Source organism: Lissotriton helveticus, chromosome 5_1 (genome assembly GCF_964261635.1).
Source record: "Lissotriton helveticus chromosome 5_1, aLisHel1.1, whole genome shotgun sequence".
Lineage (NCBI taxonomy): Eukaryota > Metazoa > Chordata > Amphibia > Caudata > Salamandridae > Lissotriton > Lissotriton helveticus.
The window spans coordinates 1,997,942,445-1,997,967,001 of record NC_136065.1 but is presented as its reverse complement, the minus strand read 5'-3'; the positions used below and the strand labels follow the sequence as shown (position 1 = coordinate 1,997,967,001).

At 51.9% G+C, this 24,557-nt stretch overlaps 1 protein-coding gene across 2 annotated transcripts in view; it reads right to left on the bottom strand.

Annotated features, from left to right (window-relative positions):
* LOC144756151 (E3 ubiquitin-protein ligase TRIM39-like) overlaps positions 1-24,557 on the bottom strand; it is a 526,925-nt gene that overhangs the window by 275,499 nt on the left and 226,869 nt on the right. For both annotated transcript variants that reach the window (XM_078645729.1, XM_078645728.1), the window contains exon 4: positions 11,878-12,108. In XM_078645729.1, the coding sequence (XP_078501855.1) occupies positions 11,878-12,108 (231 nt within the window). The remainder of the gene's footprint in view (positions 1-11,877; positions 12,109-24,557) is intronic.

Sequence of the window (24,557 nt, the reverse complement as noted above, 5' to 3'; positions counted from 1 at the left end):
AAAGTCCTGGAGGACGGAACGGCCAAAGAAGCCATCCCTCCGGACTTGACTGTCCAGGCAGTAGTCTCTTGCAAACGTGTGCAGCGAGGCCCACGTAGCTGCCTGGCAAATGTCCTGCAAGGGCACTCCCCGGCCCAGGGCAGTTGTAGTCGCCGTGGCCCGGGTGGAATGAGCCCGCAATCCAACAGGGGGCTCCTTTTTAGCCAAGGAGTAACATGCCTGGATGCACAAGATGATCCACCGAGAGATGGTCCGCTTGTGCACCGCTTTCCTCTTCTTAGCGCCCACGTAACTAACAAAGAGTTGGTCATCCACCCGGAACTGGCGTGTGCGATCCAAATAGAATGAAAGCGCACGTTTTGGGTCCAGACGGTGGAGCCGCTCTTCCTCTTTAGAGGGATGCGGTGGCGGAAAGAAGGTGGGTAAGGTGATAGACTGCCCGATATGGAAGGCCGTGACAACCTTGGGCAGGAAAGATGGCTTAGTACGCAACACAACCTTGTCCGGATGGACAGAAAGGTAGGGGGGGTACATGAAAGATCCTGGAGCTCACTCACTCTCCTGGCAGAGGTGATGGCAACCAGGAAAGCAGTCTTCAAAGTAAGAAGACGGAGAGGACAGTTATGGAGCGGCTCAAAGGGAGCACACATCAGAAACGTAAGAAAAAGGTTCAAGTACCACTGAGGCATCACAAACGGAACAGGAGGGAACGTGTGAGTGATGCCCTTCAGAAAGCGATTTACAATAGGGGACTTGAACAAAGAAGGTTGATCAGGTAGCCTTAGAAAGGTTGAAAGGGCAGAAAGGTAGCCCTTGATAGTGCCCAGAGCAGAGCCCTGCTGGGCAAGAGAAAGAAGGAAGAGAAGAACCTCAGAAAGAGGGGCAGCAAGAGGATCCACAGCCTTTGCTGTGCACCATGCCACAAATTTGTTCCACCTGCAGGCATATACCGACTTTGTGGAGGGACGCCTGGCTGCCAGAATTACATTACAGACTTCAGGAGGCAAGTCAAATGGCCTCAACTGTCGCCGCTCACCCGCCAAGCATGGAGGTGGAGATTGGACAGGTTTGGGTGGAGGACCGTCCCCTGCAGCTGCGACAGAAGGTCCTCCTGAAGAGGCAGACGGACCGGGGGATCGACTGACATACTGAGTAGCTCTGGATACCAGTACCTTCGTGCCCAGTCCTGAGCCACAAGGATGACTTGTGCCCGGTCGCGCTTGATCTTCTTCAGCACTCTGGGCAGAAGTGGTATAGGCGAAAGGCGTACAACAGACCGCAACTCCACACGCGACGAAAAGCGTCGCCGAGCGAGTGCCGCCTTGGAAATTCCAACGCGCAAAACTGATGACATTGCGCGTTCTCTTCGGTGGGGAATAGATTTAACCAAGGCTCTCCCCATCGCTGAAAGAGGCCTTGCGCCACGTCTCAGTTCAGACTCCATTCGTGATCCATCATGCACCGACGGCTGAGTTCGTCCGCCCTGGCATTCAGAGAACCTGCCAGGTGTTGAACAACCAGGGTCACGCCCTGCTGTTCCAGCCACTGCCAGAGGCGCAGAGCCTCCTGGCAAAGGGTCCACGACCCCACCCCGCCCTGTTTGTTGCAGTACCACATGGCGGTGGTGTTGTCCGTGAACACCTGCACTACACTCCCCCGGACAGAGGGGAGGAATGCCTTCAGTGCTAGACGAATCGCCCGCAGCTCCAAAAGGTTATTATGGAGCCGGGACTCCGCCGGAGACCAGAGGCCTCTGATCTCCGCATCTCCCATGTGGCCTCCCCAGCCCTGGAGGGACGCGTCCGTCACAACTACGTGCTCCGGTTGGGGAAGGGAGAGGGATCTGCTGCTGACCCAATCGCGGTCCGTGAGCCACCACTGCCGCTGTCTTGCAGTGCCCTCCGAGATCAGGACATGGTCGGAAAGGTTGCCCTGATGCTGGGCCCACTGAAACTTCAGGTCCCACTGCAGAGCCCGCATCCGCCACCCAGCGTGATGCACCAGAAGGATGCAGAAGGCCATCAGCCCCAGAAGCCGCAGCGTCAACCTGACCGAGACCCGGGCTAAAGGCCGAAAGAGTGGAATCAGAGCCTGTATATCCCGGACCCGCTGTTCGGGAGGATAATCCCGAAACTGCGAGAACCGCTCCGATGAAGAGGAGCTTCTGAGAGGGACACAGGTGTGACTTCGGCACATTGATGGATAACCCCAGCTGATGCAGGATGTCTGCCGTCGTCTGGAGGTGGCTGACGACTGTCTGGGGCGAGCCTGCCTTCAACAACCAGTCGTCGAGGTAGGGGAAGACTGAAACCCCTAACCTGCGCAGATGAGCTGCGACCACTGCCATCACCTTTGTGAACACCCGTGGGGCGCTGGTAAGGCCGAAGGGGAGCACGGTAAACTGAAAGTGCTCGTGGCCAACCGGGAACCACAGGTAGCGCCGGTGGGCCGGCAGGACGGGGATGTGGAAATAAGCGTCCTGCAAGTCCAACGCTACCATCCAGTTTTCTGGGTCCAGGGCAGCTAGGACCTGAGCCAGTGTCAGCATTTTGAACTTCTCCTTCCAGAGGAAGCCGTTGACGTTCCGTAGGGCCAAGATAGGGCGTAGGCCCCCTTTGCCCTTCTTGGGTACCAGAAAGTAGTGGGAGTAACAACCACACCCTACTTCTGGCCCAGGAACGCGCTCGATGGCCCCCTTGGCCAAGAGGGCCGTAACTTCCTCTGGCAGAAGTCGCAAATGATCCCCCGATACTCGATGGCATTGCGGTGGCATGGCTGGAGGGGACGCCTCGAAGGGGAGAGAGTAGCCCCTTCGGACGATTTGCAGCACCCACCTGTCCGATGTGACATTGCGCCAGTGGAAGAGGTGATGGCGAACCCTGCCACCCACCGGCGTCACATGGGCCTGAAAACACGGACTAGGAAGGTTTTGAGGCAGGTGCTGCGGAGGGAGGTGTGGCCTGGCCTCGCCATTGTCCCCGACCACCGTTACATCGGTTTCCACGGCCGCCACCACGCTGTTGAACATTCTGCGGCGCGTGGCTGGCAGCTCGTGTGGGGGCGCCCCTTCCGTGGCCACGAAAGGAGCGAAAGGCACCTGATTGCTGGCGTGGGGCCGAGAGGCCCAAGGACTTGGCCGTAGCTCTGGAGTCCTTAAAACGCTCAAGCGCATGGTCTGCCTTGTCGCCAAAGAGGCGACATCCATCGAACGGCATGTCCAGAAGAGTGGACTGGAAATCGGCTGAAAAGTTGGCGGTCCTCAACCAGGCGTGGCGTCGAACCGCCGCCGTCGTTGCCTTCGCCCTGCCCAGTGAGTCCGTGGTATCCTGCCCACACCGGATGGAATATCGCGCTGCATCTCTACCCTCCGCAAGGGCTTGCGCGAGTTTAGCCCGGACCTCCTCCGAGCACTGTGGCAGCACGTCCGCGACCGTGTCCCACAGGGTGTGGGTGTAGCGGCCCAAGAGGCATGCGGTATTGACAGACCGCAGTCCCAAACTCAGGGACGAGAACACCTTCTTCCCGAACTGTTCGTACCTCTTGAATTCCCGATCGGGCGGGGCCGTCGGGAATGCGGTCTGGGAAGCAGAGGCCTGGATGACCAGGCTCTCGGGGGTGGGATGGGTGGACAAAAAGCAAGGCTCGTCCGGAGCCGGGCGGTAGCGTCTGGCCACGTTCCTATCCACAGGCGGACCTGTGGCGGGCTTGGACCAAGTGCCCACAAGAACGTCACACAAGGCCTCATTAAACGGCAGCAGAGGCTCACTGGAGCTTGCCTGCGGTTTAAGGACCTCAGTGAGGAGGTTAGTCCTCACGGCCGCAACGGGGAGTTCAAGGTTTAAGGCCTTGGCTGCCCTCATCAACACTACACTGTAAGCAGCCCCCTCCTCCGTAGCCACGGTGGGAGGGGAGACAAATCCAGTGTCTGGCGAAGTGTCAAGACGACTGGCCTCCCCAAGCTCATATGTCCAGTCCTCTTGAGACTGGCATTCCTCTGCCAGAGGGTCCGCAGACCCCTCCCAATCACCCTCGTCACCCATCTCCTGTAGAACAGGGTCAACAGACGGGGCCTCCTCATGGAAATAAAAATCTCCAAAGGCCGCAGCGACGCCGGCGAGGTCGCGAGGTCGACCGGAGACCGGATCCGGAAGCAGGTCCCGTGAGGTCCTGCGGCGCCGGGACCGAAGACGCCGGCGGCGTCGGGGCCGGAGCACCCGACGGTGTCGGGCCGGAGCACCCGACGGCGTCGGAGCCGAAGCACCCGACCCGCTAGGGCCTCCAGCCGGGGCCGTTGGGCCCGAAGCGCCACGGAACCCGGCAGAGGAGGGAGGGACCTCATGGCCATGAGGTACCGCTCGACCTCCTCTGGCGTCGCGCCATGCCCATGGACCCGAAGGTGTGGGGCAGGTGGCGACGCCTGCGACTCAGTCGGAGCCGCGTGGGTGGTGTCACCCGAACCCCCGGCCGCATCGCGCGAGTGTCGTGGTGGGTCGGAGGAACGATGACGCCTCTCCGACCTCTCATTCCTCTTACCTGACGACTTGGATCCCGATGACCGATGTCCACTCCCGGATCTGCGAGGAATCCGACCCCGCGACCGGTCCCTCGACCTCCCGTGGGACCGGGACCTGGAGAGGCGCGGGGCCGACTGCCGGAGCTCGAGCCGCTTGCGGGACCGCTCCCGCCTAGCCTTCGACGTCAGGGCCCGGCAGTCGGAGTAGGTACCGTCGTCGTGGTCTAAACACTTCAGGCACCGGCGATGGGGATCGGTAACCGACATCAGTCGGTCGCACTTGGAACAGGGTTTGAACCCGGGCATCCCTACCGGCACCGTCTGAGTCGAAGACTCGAGTAGAGAAATGATCAAAAAGATCGAAAAGTTCAGTGAAAAAAGACTAAGAAGTAGAGCTTCTCCGGATCTGCGCTAGCTGGCGCGGAAAAAAGAAGAACCGACGTCAGTGCGCATGGGCGGCGTCTAAGTACTCAGACGACGTCATTCCGGCGCTAACGACGCCGACGACGGATGCGGAGCCGCGGACGACGCCTGCCGGCACGCAGGGGTATTGCTACGCCAAAAAAAATCCGGATCCAGTCTGACGCCTGGGGATATTCTAAGGTAAGGAATCTATCACTAACGTGTCTCTGTCAGATCTAGTGGTGCGGGAGATGGAGTGGCAGATTTAACAGTAAATACAGAAATCAGGGGAGTTCCATCATCTTGTACAAGGCAATTTTCCCCAGTGGATTCAAAGGGAGGGCCTGCAATTTTCGGGGGCCTTCCTTGGTTTTCTTTAGTAGCGGGGTAAGGTTGAGGGACCAGGTAAGCTCCAGATGAAGAGCTACCCATATCCCTAGGTAGCGAAAACTAAGGTGTCTAATTGGTATGTCAGATTGCCATGCCATACATTCGCGTGAAACGTGTAAGGGCACCAGAATCGATTTGGCAGGGTTAAGTCTTAAACCTGACATTTCTCCAAAGAGCTGCAGGATATGGAGGCAACCGTGGCATACATTTTAACCTCAGTGTTAATGAATGAAATCGGACGGTAGTCCGAGCAGAGGACGAGGGAGGGTGTGCTTTAGGAAGGACTACGATCGTGGCCATATCGACATCCACCAAAAGGTACCTCTCTCTACTGCTTCTGCTTAAAGCATGAAGCTGTGGTATCGAGACCTCCTTGAATGCAGAGTAATATAATCCACTGGATAGCCGTTGGGGCATGGGGTCTTTCCTGCCGCCATCGCAGAGATGGCTAGGTCTATCTCTTTCACCGATATGGGTTGGTCAAGCAGTCGGATGTCAGTTTCTGAAAGCTGTGGGAGAGAGGTACCCTTGTATGAAATTGAAATTAGGTCCTGGGTCCAGGGTCGAGGCCGCTGAGTAAAGGTGCCTATAATATATAGCAACGGTCTGCGCAATGGCAGTGGAAGCGTGTTGAGTGCACCCTGATTTTCGGGAATAATCCGATTGGCCAGAGGGTGAAATGCCAGCCAATAAAGGAGCTTGCCATTTTGATCTCTCCAGCCGTAGACTCAGGCTGTAGAAGACCCCCACATTTTCACAGCCGATTCTAGGGAAACATAGTGTATTTCTTCAAGTAGAAGCTCGAGCTGGAGGGACTCGGTGTCCCCATCCGTTGCGCCCGTGGCCTGCTCCAACCGGAGGGAGCAGGCCTCCAGTTGGAAAAGGTGCTCTTGTAGGGCCAAGTATTTATTTTGAAAGAATGAAAGAAGAGGCATAGGAGAATCACATCACACCCCAGAAGCCTAGTGTGAATCCGGCATGGAATACCCTTCCATATCCTTGGCGTGCTAGGAATGGGCAGTGGTTACCTAGGGGATAGGTTTCCTGCAGCATTAGGGCATTAGGGAGGGATCTCTGTGAGAATTTCAGGAGAGCCCGTTGACATTCTATTAAAAGGTTGTGAAGGGGTTACAGGTCTAATTGTGGCAAAGTCATAGTTGCCATTGACAGATAAAATGAGCCTACCTATCAGAGGCATCCGTAGAGCATGGGAGCAGGGGTGTCTCCGGTTTATGCAGTCTGTAAGTGGGTGGTACTGAAATGTCATGTCAAGTGCTGTGTACAACTGGAATTAATACAATATTAAGAAAACAAATTACCAAACAATCTCCCTTACTAACCTCCCTCCCCTTACTTCTTCCACTGAAGCATCTGCCACCCTAACAAAGAAAACAGTAACCAGAGTGATGAACCCCTCCATGTTGTGGAGAAGTGTGGCTCACTGGTTAGAGGAGGCAGACCCTGAAGCAGAGGTCAGACCCGGGACCAGGGTTCAATTCCCGAAGCGGCAGGGTCTCGAGCCCAAATATCCACGGACTCGATAATTCTCGTTTCGGTGCCTACTCGAATCACGGGTTCACACTCTGCAGCTCTGGGCATTAGCCTGCTTAATCTCCACTACGGCCCCCGCGGCGGGATGCCTGGCTTTCACCTTGGGGGTGCCCAGTAAGGGTATCTCACAGGGGAAAAAAAAGCCGGGACGGGTTCCCAAGGCAAGCGCCGAGATGCCTACGGGTAATCGAGCGCTATATAAGAACGCATAATAATAATAATATTAATAATGTTGTAGTATTTGGAGAGCGTCAGCAGTCTGGGAATGTCTGATTGTTAAGGCAGGCATGAGGCCTTGTCTGCTACCTCGGGAAGTCTCGCCTCAAATCGCCGGAAAGATCTGTGTCCTCCGATCTATCTGCAGGTGGGGTCAGAGATCATCCCTGAGGTGCCACCTCGCTTGGCTCCAGCTCCTGCAAGAGACTGTGTGGCTCAGCATTCACAGGGGATCTGGACGTGCCCGAAGCAGGACCTCTGAGTGACGAAGAAGCCTTTCTTTGGGCGTGGCACCCTCAATGGCAGCGGGCGCATCACCTCTGAAGTTTAGCTGCCATGTCCGTTGCAATTCTAGGATGTGTCTGCGTGGGGGAAGAGGAAGCAGTGCTTTGTAGGAAGAGAGGTCACTCTTTCATAGCCCAGGTCCATGCCGCCACAGAAGAGTCGAAAAAGTAGCTTTTGTTGTTGAAGATCACCCTGAGCTGGGCTAGGAACAGGAGCAGATATAGGAGGTTGAGGGCCTGCAGTTTCTGTTTAACTGCGTTGTAGGATTGTCGTTGCATCTGCACTTCTCTGGTGTAATCAGGGAAGATCATCACCTTACTTCTGTGACAGGAGAGGTTAGGATGAGATCGAGCCTCTTGCAGAATGGCATCTCTGTCCTTAAAGTTGAGGACGCAGGCTATGATTGGCCTGTGCAGGGCTCCGGCGGTGGTTTAGGCAAGAGTTTGGTGGGCCCACTCCACAACAAACCATGGTGAGAGGCGGTCGGAGGGCATTCACATCTTGATCCCGATGTATATGAAGGATGCAGCATGCGTGGGCTCTGTTCCCTCCGGGATGCATACAAAACTAATATTGTTCCAATGTGAATGGTTTTCAGCATCCTCTGCACACCTATGGAGCTCAGCTGTGTAGGATAGGAGCCGTGATATCTGCCCCTTCACTGTTGCGACGTCGTCTTCCATGGTAAAGAGACAGGATTTGGCCTCCGAAATTCTGGCTGCAGCATTGCAGAGATCTGTCTGATGAGGGCCATGACTATATACACCTCTCCTACCTTGGTTTCCACAGAGTCTTGCGAGGTGCATATGGCTTGTGGGATGGTAGCAAGATCTCCCTCTGGTAGAGGAGTCTTAGGTGGAGCCACACCACCAGAGCCAGAGCCGCCCGTAATGTACTGGTCATTGAGGTCTGGGAGGGAGGCGGCTTTGCTGCTCTGTCTTTGGCCATGGTTGGACGCACTCTCACCACGCAGCTCACATTTGAGAGGGGTCAGTCCGGTCAGGACCAGTGAAAACCTGGGGTCCAGGGACGTTGGAAGCTACCGCCCCTCTCACTTCCCCAGCCCCCCTCTAGGATACGCGTCAAGATCCTCTCTCTGGGACAGGGCCAAAGGGGGGGTGGAGAACCCAGGTGAGCATGGGTGGGGTTCCAGCTCCAATTTTCCAGGCCTGTCCCGATGTCTAGATCCCTCCACATCCACCAGCTGTGCAGCTTCACCAAGTCCAACCCCACGGCCGGAGACAGGATGGTGGCCCCTTCAAGCTCTGGGTCTGCGTCCTTATTAACCAGTTTGGAGGACTCAGCCTCCTCCACCAGGCCCCATTTTTGTTATCTGCACCCTATTGGTGTTATCGAGTCCCAAAGGTGAAGGGGCTAGAGATGTCCATAGGATGAGGGAGCCCCGCCCAGCCTCCCCGATCGCCAAGAGAGTCACCAACGCAGGGCAGACACAGCTCCGGTGTTGATGGTTGAAGTCAGAGCCAGGGATCACCAGTGTCTCTCAAGGCTCTCACTCCCTCATAGTAGCAGAGGCCAGGCGCAATCTTCCCCCCGCCATCTTGACTCCTCACCCCCTCACCTTTCAGGACGCAGGTAACAGACGGTTTGTACCCAGAGTGCAGCCACCAGCTGTCGCCGCGGTGCAGCCACCAGCTGTCGCAGCGGTGCCCCACTGTGTGCTTGTCCCAGCTGGAGGGCCCCAGCCGGCCTCACGGAGTCAGTCTCTCGGGTGCTGTACGGCTGGCAGCTGGCGGGGGAACCCCCTGCCAGTCTTCTGGCAAGGACAAGGACCGACAGTGGCCCCAGCAGTCGCTTGAGTGTACGCGGGAACCGCAACAGCTCAAAGCAGTCGGCCGGCATCCACTTCTCTCCCGGGTGCCGCCATTTTGTGTGCGGGTGTATTTCAGATTATCTGCTCCCACCTTCGATGCCAGCCGACCCCAGTTGGTCAGAAGCCTCGGCACATCTCTGCGTTACCACAGGGTAACTAGAGTTGTCCACAGCTCCACACTTTCAGGTAGGATGCGAGCCGATGACGGAGGGGTCCAGAGCACTCTTAGAGTGAGACTGCCATTTTGACGCTCGTAGCCACGCCTCCTCCATATATCAATCTTAATATGCAAATATTGAAAGTCTAAGATAATGGTTAATAATGCTTTTTTTAAATTATGCTGGTTTTAATTAACTATACAAGTAAGGTTTATACACTAACTTCCTTCGCTGTGCCCTTCTGCTTGAGTGGTACTGCTGCTTAGGGCCCTTGATCTCACAGTCACTCATCGCCAGGCACAGCCTCATAAAAACTGTATGAACTGCCTACTCTGCTCCAGGTCAGACTCTTCTTCTCTCTTTCTCTCTCATATCACCCAGAAATCTCACATGGCTCTGTGTGGGCAAGACTTTATTCACCCAGGCACTCAATCACTCGCTGAAGAACATCAGGTCACCCCATAATATTACTTTTTCTTCAGATACAGTTCACTGGGAATCCTGGAATTTGTAGTGTAGTTCCTATTATCCCAATAGGCTCTGCGCATTGGAATAACATCTTCAATAGTATAGACGTAGGACAGAGGTCAACTAGGTCTTCTACTGACGATATTAGACTTAAGTTTTGTGTGCCAGCTAGCTCAGAGTTCACTAGAAACTTTCTCGAATAGGCAAGGAGGAGTTTAACCTCCCTGGATAGACAAGAAGGGATTTAGTTTCTGACAACCATAGAACATGACAACTTTGCTCTCCCTAATCAAGAGTATATCTCCAGAGTCGTGTGAAAACAAAAGACAACTATTTTACTCAGTCAGTACGTGCATACTTAGTTCCACCAGATTGTAGAGAAAGAAGAGATGGGCGTGTTCAATAAAAGGTGTTATTTATTGATCAGTCTCTTTTTCTCATACAAGAGAAATGAATCGCTACAGTTGCAATACTTAAGGTTAAGTAAAGTGCATACAGTAAAAGCAGGATTATAAAATAATACTGTAAAAGCATTGATATGGTTTCTTAGCCATATGATACTTTAAAATGGATAAAAGATATACATACATATATACATTGACTAATCGTACTCAACTGGTGCTTCTAACTACGCCTACCCCGGTGTACCTGACCTAAGCCTAATACGTGGGAGGGAGTAAGTAAGTAGCAGTTTAAGTTAAGTTTGTTTTGCCAAGAATCTGACTCAAGAATTCTCTGTAAGGGGTTAGTCAGTTCAGTACCTGGGATTTAGAAGGCAGGAGGGCTGGTATCTCGGTCTCAGGACTCGGTATCCCAGTTCCCCGCGAGGGCAAGCTGGAAACGCCGGAGGCTGGATTTCTCGGCAGGAGAAAAGACAGCGTCTCTCTCAGCGCGTCAAAAGGGAGGGGCAGCGTCCGTGTGCTTCCTGCATCAGCTGGGCTCTCCGGCAAGTAGTCACTGCTCCAAGCTCATCACCACCGTGTGTTTGTTTAGGGCAGCGTCGGTATATTTATACCTGAAAGGTGCAGAGTTTGACGTAAGGATGGACATAAGACGTCAATAAAAGATGTCATTAAGAACTGGTCGTTCTTACATTCTTTACAGGAGTTCTCGAACGAAATCAAAACAATAGCAGCGGGGATTTCCCAGGTTTGCTGGAGGCTTGGTTTGTTTAGAGAACTCGTTGTGCTTTCTAGGGGGCTGGAGGAATAGTGCTTGCTCAATGTGACAGCATGCGCTATGACTTAATCTGAAAACGGGTTTCTGTGCCGTTGTATGGACATTAGTGAATAATAACCGGACAAGGGTCAGAAAATAGGAGTATCGATACAGGTCCCTAGATAAACATACTACAAATTCACATCACCCTGTCAGGCTACAAGGCTGCCTGTATTGGAGTACATCATATCTATGAAACTGGCATTCTAAAAAAGCAAAACTGCCCTTTTTCAGATTTTTGTTTCTGTGAGGAAATAAAGAAACAACACACACCCATTCGTATGGTATTAAAGGTATGACAAAGGGTGGAAAAGTGATTGCGTTTGTCAGGTAAAATCTATATTACAAATGTTATTTTTTATGTTGTTGTTTAAGAAGCAGTTGATATGAACGGAATTCAAATCACAGCGCATGGTTATATTTCCCAGAAGGTAGTAGCCTATAATAAGACCGTTTCATCAACCCTTAGAGAGCTGGAAATAGTGATTGTTTAAATGTATATCATATACCACATTAGAAATCAGGTGGTGTTGCAATACCGAAGAATCACTATAGTCTTTCTCCTGTCGTCAGATAGCAAGGCTCCCCCAGTTGGAGACCGTGCCAAGCTATGTGACCAGGCAGAGTAATAATATCCAGTATCTACGTTTCTCTCTCATCCCAGTCCCCTTTCTCCAGGTCTACTGCAAACCAACATATTATTTCCGGTATAGTTTGCAATGGGTTCAGAGAGGTGTGGAAGCATACATTGCTCCTAATTTATTGAGTTTACAAGGTTAGTGATTTCTGACATTAATGAAAGTATGCTACTCAGCTTGTTCTCTAGATTTATAATATTTTCCTACCTTTAATATCTCCACATCCTCCTGCTGACACTTAACGTCAATCTCTCTAATCAGGCTGCTAAGGACAGATTGCTGGTCTTCTAATTTGTTCACTGCCTCCTTGATGCTCTGCAGACTTTTCTTCTCTTCCTTCTCCAGGGTGCTGAGGCGACACATTTTTTCATTCTCCAAAAACGTCTGCAGCTTCTCGAACTCATTATGGATTCTCTCTCTCTGGCTCTTGAACTGCGACTGCAAGATAAAAAATAAACCCCATAATCAATTTGCTAGCACTTCAGAATAAACGTATCAATCAATTATTTCAGCCTGACGCACGATGCAGGTTTTTTTTTTAAATCATTCACTGGGTGATAGAGGGTCACAATATATCACCAGAGAAAGAGGTCTCCAGATGTACAGCAGAAGTTAGAGCAGGTTGTCCTTTCCTACACATGGACCATTCCTAAACTACTATTTGTAATCTTGGAGGAAGAGTGTCTGTGTTTTGGTGAATTAGAAGAGCATAGAACAACTGTATTTCGAGCTTAATTAGAAAAATAGAAAATCAGATATATTTATGGGTAAATTGTAATGGTTCCACAGCGCTTGCCATTTTTCTTGAATTGCAGATTGAGAAGTCACAGATCGGAGGTTGGTCTTAGGTGCGTTAGGTTGTCTGCTTTGGTAAAGAGTTTTGGATGTCAGGAGATGCTATAACTTCATAAGAAATACATTGGGCCGTAAAACCCATGTCTCTGATCCGTGGGAAGACCGCTGCGGAGCTGTGGTCCCAAGCAACGGCAGCAGACATCTCCACATAGAAATATGCATCATGTGTAATTTATGTTTTTTTTGTGGCAGCCCAAGTTTAATGGCTGTAAGTTGCAATTATTTATAAGCTATATGAAAGTAGAGAATATGTTTTAGCGGCTGCAGTTAGTGAAAGAAAGGTCTTGTTCAAAGGACATCTCATGATTTGAAACTGACTAGGTTGGCCAAAAAACCTTATATAAGACAGTCTGTCAAGAGTTTCTATCTATATATATTGTTTCTCCTTTGTACTAAAACTAAAACAAAGGTAATTCTGGTTCATCTAACATGAGTATAAATATTTTAAATGGAAGGGATCCTTTTAGTGAGAAGTACCTTTGGGTATCATCAGCATACATGAAGCTCCGTGGCATATGCTTTAACATACATGATAAACACATGCATGAAATATGAAAACTGACCATAGACTCAATTTGTTTCCCAAAAAACTTGCCTCTTACAAGTAGGCTGAAAGGCATCCAGTGAATTAGCACAAACCCAAGCCTGGTGAAACAAGTTTCTAATCACTTGGGTTACAATATAAATCCCCAAAATTTCTACATATCAGACCATGTATGATTGTAATTAGGCCAAGGGTAATTCGAAATAGCTTGTGACGTGGGTCAGTGAGTTGGCACACCCATGCTTTTCTATTGGCTGGATCGGCCCAGAGAATAAAACGACCATGCAGACATTTTTGCTAACACAAAGCCAACAAGCAAATTGGTGGACGTCTTGAAACCTGGTAAACTCTTGCGAGTGAGGCCTACCCTGGACAGGCCATTGGCTGGAACCGCCGGACTGCAGGAAGCGGGACTCCCAGATAAATGTCATGGCAGCCATTCATGGGAGGTTATGGGAGCTGATCGGCCTGCAGGAGCTCCAGGCTCCTCCCCGGTCCCACGCCACCCTGTCCTGGGTAGGGAAGGTGACCCTGCCCAATGCCTGGGGCCTTGGCATGCAGGAGCACCGAGAGGCAGAGGCGGACCGCCAGCTTGTTCCCAGTATCCACCTACAAGCTTTTTATTTACAGCAACTTTAATATAAGCTATGGGAGCTGGAATTACTGTGGCTCCCAGTAACATACTTACCCTTGTTATTAATGGATTTAGAGTGTACTGATTTCAACTATAGGGCCTCAAGAGTTCTGTATTGCTATTATTCATCACTATCTTTCTGAGTCCGGAGTGGGTAATTTGCATGCCTGCTGCCTTACTTGGATAACTATTTCCCAGGCTCCCACTCTCAAAATGAACACTGATTCCCCGTTAACCATGGTATAAATGGTAGGTACAGAAAGTACCATCCAAAGTTGGTAAAGACGACATCCGTATGTGCTGTCACCATCACAGGGAAAGGTGGTTGGCCCTACTTTATGTAGAGTCACCAAAGTGGCCAGGTGAGCCTGGATTGGCCTTGGTCTGATAAATGCACGCATCCCGTGAGATCCGCTCTAGTTGGCATGCATTAGCTCTAGAATTACGACAGTTATTCAAGTAACAGAGGGAGCCATCAAAGCAACCATAACTGGTTTAATGGGCCATTCACAGTTTCACTGGAACGGCAATGCGTGCTTACAGGAACATGGACCAACCAGGTAGGCTCATCTCCTGAACAGGAGGAGGAGCTGTGTGCCTGTCCCGAATGCACCTCCACACCCCTTGGGAGCATGATGCAAGAGTCCCTGCTTGCCTGCAGCGAGCTGGTGTGAGAGGGTAGTCACACGGGCCCTGGCAGACCCAACATGCTCTGCGACAACAGAAGGGAGAGACGGGCAGAGGTGCAGCCTGAGTGAGACACAGACACCCAGGACACCCCACTGAATGATTATTCCGAATTGCTGCGGAAATGTGTTGAGTGGAGAAGGACAATGGACAGATGTGCAACACCCAGACAGCCAGGCAGGATCCAGAGCTGGCGCCACTTAACTCCATTCAATCTGGTTGGATCACTGGGTGGGCACAATCTGCCAGGCTTCACACTACTAAGTGGCCTCCACAAAAGGCAGACCCCAGCGTCAGGCAGTCTAGGAATGGTGGTAGCTCTTTCCTTTAAACAAAAGCGGAGGCTGGCCAAGTAGTCCATCACTAAATGAACCTACATGACAGCACCCGCCAACACAATCCGATCCCAAGGCATCAACTTTATCTCCTACGCTCATGACACCCGGCTCCCCCTCTCCCTGACATACACTAACAGCACCAGAACCAACGTCACAGACTGCATGACCATGGTAAAAGAATGGATGAGAACCAACTCTGACAAGACGGCAGTACTAGTCTTTGGATGCCAATTATTGGCCGACCGAGCTAGGACAAACCCCATTACCAACAAACCACACCAGACTAGAAACCTGAAGATCACCCTCATCATGATGTTATAGTAAATGGGTGTAACCCGAAAAAGTCACTGGGACCCGGTTAGCTATAGGTACAAGAGAGAGAGGTCCCAGGATAGATGCAAGGTAGTTGTGATTAATAATTAGTAGAAAATAGAGACTATGAAGTTGAATAGGGAGTATGTTTGTTATTTAATCACAAAGTACGGCATTAAAAATTAGCGAATATCGCATCAATGCGTAAATCAACATGTCATAGTGCCCAAGGAGGGTGGAAGGGAAAGGAACAGGGAGGGGAAATCCAGGTGAGGGTAGATGTGGTGAGTAAAATATAAAACAGTACAGGTCACAAATACTCCTTTGTAAGATACTTGGAGACTGGCTGAGGTTGGCGCCAGGCCCACAATAACACATACATGACACTGTATTAGATAGACAACATGCTTCCACAGAGAGCCAAATTATTTGTAGCTAAGGCAGGAAGCTGCTGAGGGATCCAGTTGTTGATGTTTCGACCCCATACATAGGTAGCAACAAGTTGGCCCTTACAAGAAGGTCTTCATCAGGACACGAGGGGTGGGTGTGGGTTGGTGGGAAGGCAATCGATCGTAGTTATGTACGAGTCTCCAAATAGTTATAATCTAATAATCCTGAATAAGGACCATTAGGGAATGCAGTACAGGTGAAGGTGCAAGCGTCATTTCACCAGTGATCGCTGCTTTCCAGCTAGCCACACAATAAGAAAAAAGTGTTGTGAAATCGTCGTTTTCGCCCGTAATTGGTGCAGTACATCTAGCCATGGAAAACGTATTTGCAATCGAGCGTAACGTCCCGATGAAAAGAGGGCACCGCACCCAGTGAGCTCACTTTAAATGAAAACTGTGACGGGGGACCTCATTCAGTCTCAAAGTATATTACAACGGAGTATTTGTGACCTGTACTGTTTTATATTTTACACACTGGAGCAGCACATTTAACAGCCAAATACACTTCCACTAGCCAGCCAGATACCTACTCTCAGGCTCACTCTAAATCGTATGCCCCCACCCCCATTCACAAGGGGAGAATAGGAGGGCGCTCCTTTGCCTTCATTGCACCAAAAACAAACTCCCACAGAACATCAGAGCCACCTCCTCACTTCTTGAGTTTCGCAAGAAGCTGTAGACCTGCCTATTTTAATAACCATGGGGGTTATTGAACAGGCCTACACACCTGTCCAAGCACTTGGATACCCTAACGGGTGATTAGCGCTTCTCAAATCGACAAAACACAATGGACCAAGTGTGCCCAATCAGAGTACAGTGCTGGCTAAACTACCCCCTTCAGGAAGGCAGGCACAGACGAAAATGTCTATTGGACAAGGCTGGAAGGCAGCCACGGACCTGTTCTCTGAGGGCCTGGGGTAAACCATTCTGGGGTCTTGCGGCCCGGGAAACACTATAAGACAAGGGGGTCAAAAGCACCTTGTCTCTACTACTTAGGAGGAAGCCTATTGGTCTTTCTTGTAATCCATACACAGAGAGTGACAGAGTGGGATATTAGACAAAATGTATCAGACCTACTTGAGCCGTAGCTGTATTCAAAGAGTCAAATGAATCCACATCTGGACTTCCAGGGCAGCATGGGCATCTAGGTGCACCATTCATTCCTACGCCACGTGTAACCAGATGGCTGGGCAAAGAACAACCAGATGACTGGGATTGAAAAATGGCCATCTGGTCACATTAGGTCTGATGAATCAGATTTCGTTTGCCCTTGTAGGGCCCTCGCTGTACTGTGGGGCCCCCAACCAGGGTGCTTTCTGACACAACGGGACAGTAAAGGTAGCCCTAGGGCCCTGGGCTTCAAATCAAAATCAGGAATATTTATTTAGCGCACATATCACCCGGAAGTCTCATGGCGCTTTGCGGAATACTCAGGAGTTGGTTTGGGCAGAAGCCAGTTAGGAGTCAAACAGCCATGTTTTTAGCTCCCTGCGAAAACAATTATAATCTGAGATAGCGCGCAAGTATAAAGGCAGTTTATTCCTGAAAGAAGGTGTGAGGAAAGAAAAAAATCTCCACCCCTTTCTTATAGCACAAATTTTGATGGGTGTTAGAAGGAGTTTGTTGCTGGATCTTAAAGCCCTGCATGGCCGGTACCAACTGAGTTTCTTTCTCCAGTAACCGGGACCATTGCTGTATATGTTCTTATGGGTTAGGCAGCGAATCTTGAAACGGGTACGCTTCCTGACAGGAAGCCAGAGAAGAAGTCTTAAGTTGGGTGCAGAAGGGGATCCCGAAGGAAGATTTAGCACCAACCTGGCAGCAGTATTCTGCCAAGGGTTGGAGGCCACCAGTCACTTGACCAGTGTTCATGTGCTTTGCCAAAAATAACTATTTCAGTTTTTCCTCCGTTTAGTTGTAGGTGATTTAGGTTCATCCACCTGTCGATATGGGTCATACAATTTTTAAAACATGATTTAGTGTCTGTTGGATCTGGGCCAAGAGTGATCAGGACCGGAGTACCATCAGCGTATGACACTACTTCAAAGCCATAGGATCTGATCACCTTGGCCAGTGGAGTTAGGTAAAGATTAAAGAGCGTCAGGCTCAGAATAGAGCCTTGAGGCATTCCCATCCTTACTGGCCTGTTGCTGGAAACAATGTCATCAATCTGAACAGCAGTGACTTGATCAGTTAAATAGCTCCTCAGCCATTTAAGGGCTTTCCCTCGGACACCAATCTCCCAGGGTCTTAGATCTAAAATGCTGTGGGAGATAGTGTCGAAAGCAGCAGATAGGTCTAGCAGGACGAGAATAGATGATTGTCCTCTGTCCAATGCTAGCCTGATGTTATTTGTAACTTCTACCAGTGCTGTTTCAGTACTGTGTGCAGCCCTAAAACCGAACTGTGACAAATCCAGTAATCAATGGCTTTCCAGATGAGTGACGAGCTGTCTATTGACGAAATATTCAAGCATTCTCCCAAAATAGGAGAGAAGCGAGATAGAGCGATAGTTTATTGGAAGTTTAGGGTCAGCGTTAGAGGTTTTTAGGATGGGCCTGACTGGTAACCTTCCATATCTTTGGGACAACAGCTTGTGACAGCGATCTATTAAATAGGTCAGTGAGATGATCCACCTAATGGTCTGTCGAAGCTCTGACCTGGGTCCCCATCAGAGCTTCTTGACCCGGACAGACAGGAGACACCTTCCCTGGGCACCTGGTGAAATGTTGAGCTGGAGAACAGAGCCTAGTGCTGGGGATTCCACTCCTGAGCCTGTCCAAGATCCAAACCAGGACCCTGTCAGTGCTTGCTAACTCAGCCAGGTAGGTGAGACATTCCCAGGTCATCACTCACCTCGCATCCCATGGCCAGCCAACAGCAGTGACTTGGAGTCTGGTCAGAGCTTCTTAACCCTGGCAATGAGGGGAGGGCCTTCTTGTGCCTGCCGAACGCTATACCAGGCAATTTGCAACATAGCAGGCTAGAGAAAGGAGTCCAGGGCTGGGGACTTACATTCCCAGGCCTGCCAGACCTCTGAGCCGGGGCCCGTACAGAAATGCTTACCCTGTCCAGGTCTGGGAGACCTTCATGAGCCGGTGAGATCCCGTCCCAGGGACTTTGGGACACAGCAGGCCATGGAATGGAGCCCATGGGCAGGGGTTTCGACCCCTCAACCTGCCAGAGCTCTGGCCCAGGGCACGGTCAGAGCTTCTTAACCCGGGCAGGCAGGGAAGACCTTCCCGGGCTTGCAGGACTCCACCCCGGAGAGTTTGCAATACAGGTGGCCAGGGTTGGGAGACCAGAGGCTTCTACTCCTGGGTCTGTCAGAGCTCTGACCCACAGACCAGTCAGAGATTCTGAACCTGGGCAGGCAGGGACAGTCTTCCAGGCCTGAAGGGCCCCCTCTTGGGCACTCTGCAGGAACGTGAGCTGGACAACAGAGCCTGGGGCTCAGGAATTTCACCCCTGTGCCTAAAGGAGTTCTGACTTGGGCCTGGTCAGAGCTTGATAACTCTGGCAGGCAGGGGAGACCTTCCATGGCTGACAGGACCCTATACCGGGGCACTTTGGGGCACAGAGGGCAGCACAGGGCCAGGGACTTTCCCCCACCAGGCCGGCCGGTGCTTTGATCCAAGACAAAGTAAGAGCTTGTTAACCTTGGCAGGTATGGGAGACCTTCCTGGGTCATTGGGATCTCATCCGAAGCACTTTGGTACATGGTGGGTAGGGGGAACAGGCCCAGGGCCCGGGACTTCCATCTCTGGCCTGTTGGAGCTCTGACACAAGGCCCAGTCAGACCTTCTTAACCAGAGTAGGCAGGGGAGACCTTCCTAGGCTGGCGGGACCCATTCCCAAGCACTTTGTGACACAGCAGGCTGGGGAAGAGATTCCAGGGATGGAGGCTTCTACCCCAGGGCCTGCTGGAGCTCTGACTTAGCATTTGGTCAAATCATCAATCAATCAAACATAAGTAAAGCGCTGCACGTCACCCGTGAGGGTCTTGAGGCGCTGGATCTATTTGCTGCTGTGTGGAGGTTCAATCAATCAGGGGTTCATAGAGCGCACTACTCACCCGTGAGGGTCTCAAGGCACTAGTTCAGCAGGGTTGTTGGTGCTTACGGGGACCAGAGGTCAGAGGCGTGTATCTTCATAACGCTGGATGCCAGGGGAGGCCTTCTTGAGTCTGCAGGATGCTGTCCCGGGCCGAGGCACAGAACCCAAGGCCGGGGGCTTCCACCCCTGGGTCTGCCAGAGCTCTGAACTGAGGGCTGGTTTCAGCTTTTTAACCCGGGCAGGAAGGGGAGACCGTCCAGGGCCTGAAGGACCCCATCCTAGGCACTTTGTAATATGGCAGGCCAAGGGAACGGAGCCCAGGGCCGAGGGCTTCCACCCTTCGGCCTGCCATAGCTCTGATCTAGGGCCGTCAGAGCTTCTTTACCCGGGCAGACAGGGGAGACCTTCATAACCACTGGCAATGCATCCTTTGAGGCACAGCGAGTTGGGCTCCACCTCGGGCCTCCTGGAGCTTTGACCAGGTTTTGACCAGGGGCCTGGTCAGAGTTTCTTAACCCAGGCAGGCAGTGGAGAGCTTTCCAGGCCTGCAGGACCCTGATCTGGGCACTTTGTGATACAACAGACCAGGAGAAGAAAGCCCAGGACTTGGGGCTTCCACCCTCAGGCCTGTCGCAGCTTTGATCCAAGGCCCTGTCCAAGCTTTTTTCCCAGGCAGGCAGAGGAGACCTTTCAGGCCGGAGGAATTCAGCCCTGTGCACTTTGGGACGTAGCCGCCCAGTGAACGGACCGCAAGTCCTGAGATTCTCAGCCTTCGCCCGCTAGAACATGACCCATTCTGGTAATCAGTGCAGACTGAGTGACAGAGGGAGACATTAGAGAGAATGTATCCGTCATCCTGGGACCCTGACTGGGCATGAAATTCGGACTATGGATTCAAATGAAGGAAGTGACGCGCTTTATTTAGTTTTTTTGAAGTGCAAAACATCACCAGTTACGTTGGCATCGCACTTTTTGCACCACCCATGTATGCATGGTTGAAGACCCCTAATTATAATTTTGCACAGCTGTAGTTATAACTGATCCTGAGCACTGAAACAAGCATTGACAAAATCAGTAGGTGCTATGCTTTTATTGTGAGAAAGGTGAGACAGTGTGTGTTTTCTCATACATAATAAACTTACAAACAACCCTCATGTTTCATACTGGAAGCTTAACTCAAAGCCAAGATTAGCCTAATTTAGCTGAATATGTACAGCACATGCGGGGTGCGATCGCCCATTATTGGCAAGAAAACCTTGTGACAAACATGGACGCGACGGTGGTCTGGGAAGCCATGAAGCCCACGTTAAGGGGGATCGACATAGCGTGGTGCGCGGCGGCCCGTCGCCGACGTCGGGAGGCCATAGTTGCGGCTGCGGCGCGGGTGGAAATTCAGGAGAGACGGTGTCAGAGTGAGGGAGACGGGGTGGCGGTGCGGCTGCTCCTACAGGCACAACAGTCCTATGCGTCCGTGTTGATTGATGAGGCCCGACAGGCGTGGCTAGCCACGCGGAGTAGAGTGTATCAATGGGGAGACAAGTCCTGTACCATGCTCCATAGGCTATGTCAACATACCTTGCAATCTCTTATCCTACCTGGACTCACGGATGGGGATGGTGTCACGATGACGGACCCAGTTGAATTGGCAGCGAGTTCCGCCAGATATTATGTGGGGCAATACGCGCCGCAGGACTGCTTCCCGGTTGACGCAGTCGACAAATGTATTGCTGACCTGCCCCCGAGGGCAGTCTCCGCGGAGACGAGAGCAGCATTGGACCTTCCCCTTACGGCGGAGGAGTTGGGGGACGCGCTGGGACAGCTTAACACAGGGAAGGCGCCCGGGCCGAGCGGCTTCCCGTGCGAATTCTACAAGAAATTCCAACTCCAATTGGGGTCCCATTACAGGACGGCACTGGAGGTTGCGCGGGAGCGGGCCGGCTGCCGGCGGACTGGTGCCATGCTGAAGTGGTGGTTTTTCAGAAGCCAGGTAGGCCCCCAGACCGGCATGACTCGTATCGCCCTATATCGTTGCTTAATATCAAAGCTAAACTGCTGGCCAAGGCATTGGCGAACCGCCTTCTCCCCCACGTAGCTGACCTGGTCCACCCAGATCAGGCTGGCTTCATGCCATGTAGGGAGACACAACACAATATCAGACGGGCGCAGACAGCTGTGGACACGATGGGGGCCTCTGGGAGCGAGCAGCCCTACTGCTGGCTGATATAGACAGGGCTTTTGATTCTGTGAGTTGGACCTAATTATTCGCGCTCCTGCCACATCTTAATCTGGGCCCGGTGTTTATCTCGTACATCAAACTGCTATATACTGACATGACGGCATCCGTGCGTGTCTCCGGAGCGGTGTCGGAGAGGTTTCCAATCGGTCGGGGGACCAGTCAGGGGTGCCCGCTGTCCCCGTATTTATTCGCACTAGCCATGGAGCCCCTTGCCTCTTGGGTACGCATTGACGCGCAGCTACGGGGCTTCGTGTGGAATGGGGGACTTACGGACAGGATCGCACTCTATGCGGACGATGTCCTTTTCTTCCTCACGGACCTGAATAGATCGGGGCCCCGAGTATTGGAGATAATGCGCATCTTTGGCGAGGTGTCGGGCCTCTGTCTTAGCCCGTGCAAATCCACCCTATGGGTGCTGGGTGGCGGGGCGGTGATGGAATCGTGGGCGTCGCCCCTGCAGGTGGCGGCCGGGGGCATGATGCATCTTGGAGTGTTCCTGTCCGAGTCCGCGGTGATATCATGGGAGCGCAACGTGATACCAGTGTGGGACAAGGTCCAGACGGATATTAAAACATGGTCCCGGATGCTTCTTACCATATATGGTAGGTCTGCGATCTTTAAAATGGTCGCGCTTCCACGCCTTTTATATCAGCTTCAAAATCATCCGCACAGAATTGCGCCCCGGTGGTTCTGGCAGGTAAATTCGGTCCTTGGCCGTTTCTTGTGGGCTGGGGGTGCGGCTAGGGTGGCGCTGCATACCTGCTTCCTATCCACATATTGCGGTGGTCTTGTTACATCGGACTTACTGTCATATTACCAGGCCTCCCACTTGTTAGTACTTAACGAGTGGTAGTACGGGGACGGAGGGGACCCGGCATATGCTCTAGAGCGATTGCTGATGGGGAAACACACACTGCACACCATCCTATACTCGGCCGGGCTGCGGAGACGGCTACCGCGCGCCACGCAAGTGGTTTTCGAGGTTTGGCGACAAGCTCTGCGCCGCATGGGCTGGTGGGGTAGATTGACAGCGGAGACCCCGTTGTGGAACAACGGGCGACTTCCAGCACTGGCCTCCCTAGCGGGGTTTGGCGGATGGGATTCGATCGGGATCTCCACGCTCGGAAACGTTGTGACCAGAGTGACCCTTAAGTCCTTCCAGGACCTTAGGGCCGAGTTCCATATGCCCCAGGCCCAATTTTTCAGGTATCTGCAGTTACGCCACGCGCTCGCGCCTAGTCTGGTTGGTTTGGAGTCACTGCCGGAATTCAGCCCGGTGGAAGCAAAAGTTTTCATGGGAGACCTCGGGGATAAGAACGTTTCCCGTATTTACCAAACACTAGTCACCCACTGTTCCTCTTCCCTTCTTCCATTAAAGGAGACCTGGGAGAAGGACGTCGGGCCCCTTGATGACGATGACTGGAGGGAGGCCTTGGAGTCCCCGCGTGGGACCGCTATCGCAGTACGTCTCCGATTGATCCAATTTAAATACCTACATAGGGCTTACTATACACGGGAGCGGCTGTGGAGGGCAGGCCTGATTGCGTCCCCGGTGTGCCTGCGGTGTGGGGCTGAGAGGGGTACTCTGTTGCATACTGTATGGTCCTGTGCTGGTTTGACTAGGTTCTGGAATGGTGTATGGAGCTGCTTGTCGGAGGTGCTGGGCTGGGGCCTTCCCCGTACTCACCGCTTGGGCCTTCTCCATGTACTGGAGGGTGTGGGAGGGAATGTCTATAAACGTCACCTTTTGTTACTGGGTCTGGTTGTGGCCAAGCGGGACTTGGCGCGAGCATGGAAGAATGAGTGAGGCCCCCCCCAGTGTGCGCATGGAAGGCTGGACTAGACTATTTTATGGGGTTAGAGCGTCCAGTGTTTGAGACCATAGGTTGCCCCCGCAAACACTATATCATTTGGAAACGATGGGCCGACTACAGGGATTTGACTCTGGAGCCTCCAGCAGAACCTGACGACGGTCTGGATTTGGACATTGGACCTCAGGCATAGGATGGCGCATGGTGCCTGGCATGATGCACACTGTTACGGGAGGCTTACTGTGATCACGTGCACTGGGTTAGGGAGGGATAAGGGGTGGGTAGAAGGGTTGTTGGGTGGCTGTGGGAGGCGGGGGAGTTTGGGGAGACTCGTGCCCTTTTCTTCTTTATTTGTTTATTGATTGGGTATACAAGATGCTGAGACAATTGTTGATATTTGGCAGTGATCTCCTGACTGTGGAGAGCTGTGTATATGCCTTGACCTGATCGATTAATAAAAAATTTGTTGTGAAAAAAAAAAAGATTAGCCTAATTTCCTCTTTCACGCTTAAACATAGCACTCCTTACCTTGAACCATCTTCAATTTTGCTCTTGTTGGGCACAGACCAGGCAGTGCCATGCCTACTCAGTGCTCTACGTCAAACAGCTGCTTTACATCAGGGGACGTCTCAAATTGTTTGGAGCATCTTATGCAACAGTTTGACACAGGACTGTTCCTTCGGGGCGAGATGCCAAAGTATCATTTCAAATAATTCTTAGGCCTTTACCTAGCTAGATTTCACAAAGTCAGGGTGGGCTACAAACAGTCTGATCGACCTGGGGAATACCACTACTTATGAGTGTGGGACCTTACAGTTTCATGGATTTAGTGTGTGAGAAACCCTGATGGGCCAACCATAGTATTCTCACCAAGAACAGGTGGTCAGGGTGCTGTCCAGACGATTACGTTTATATTGATGGTGTATAGCCAGCAGAGATCAGTCCAGAATCTTGCAGAACCCTCT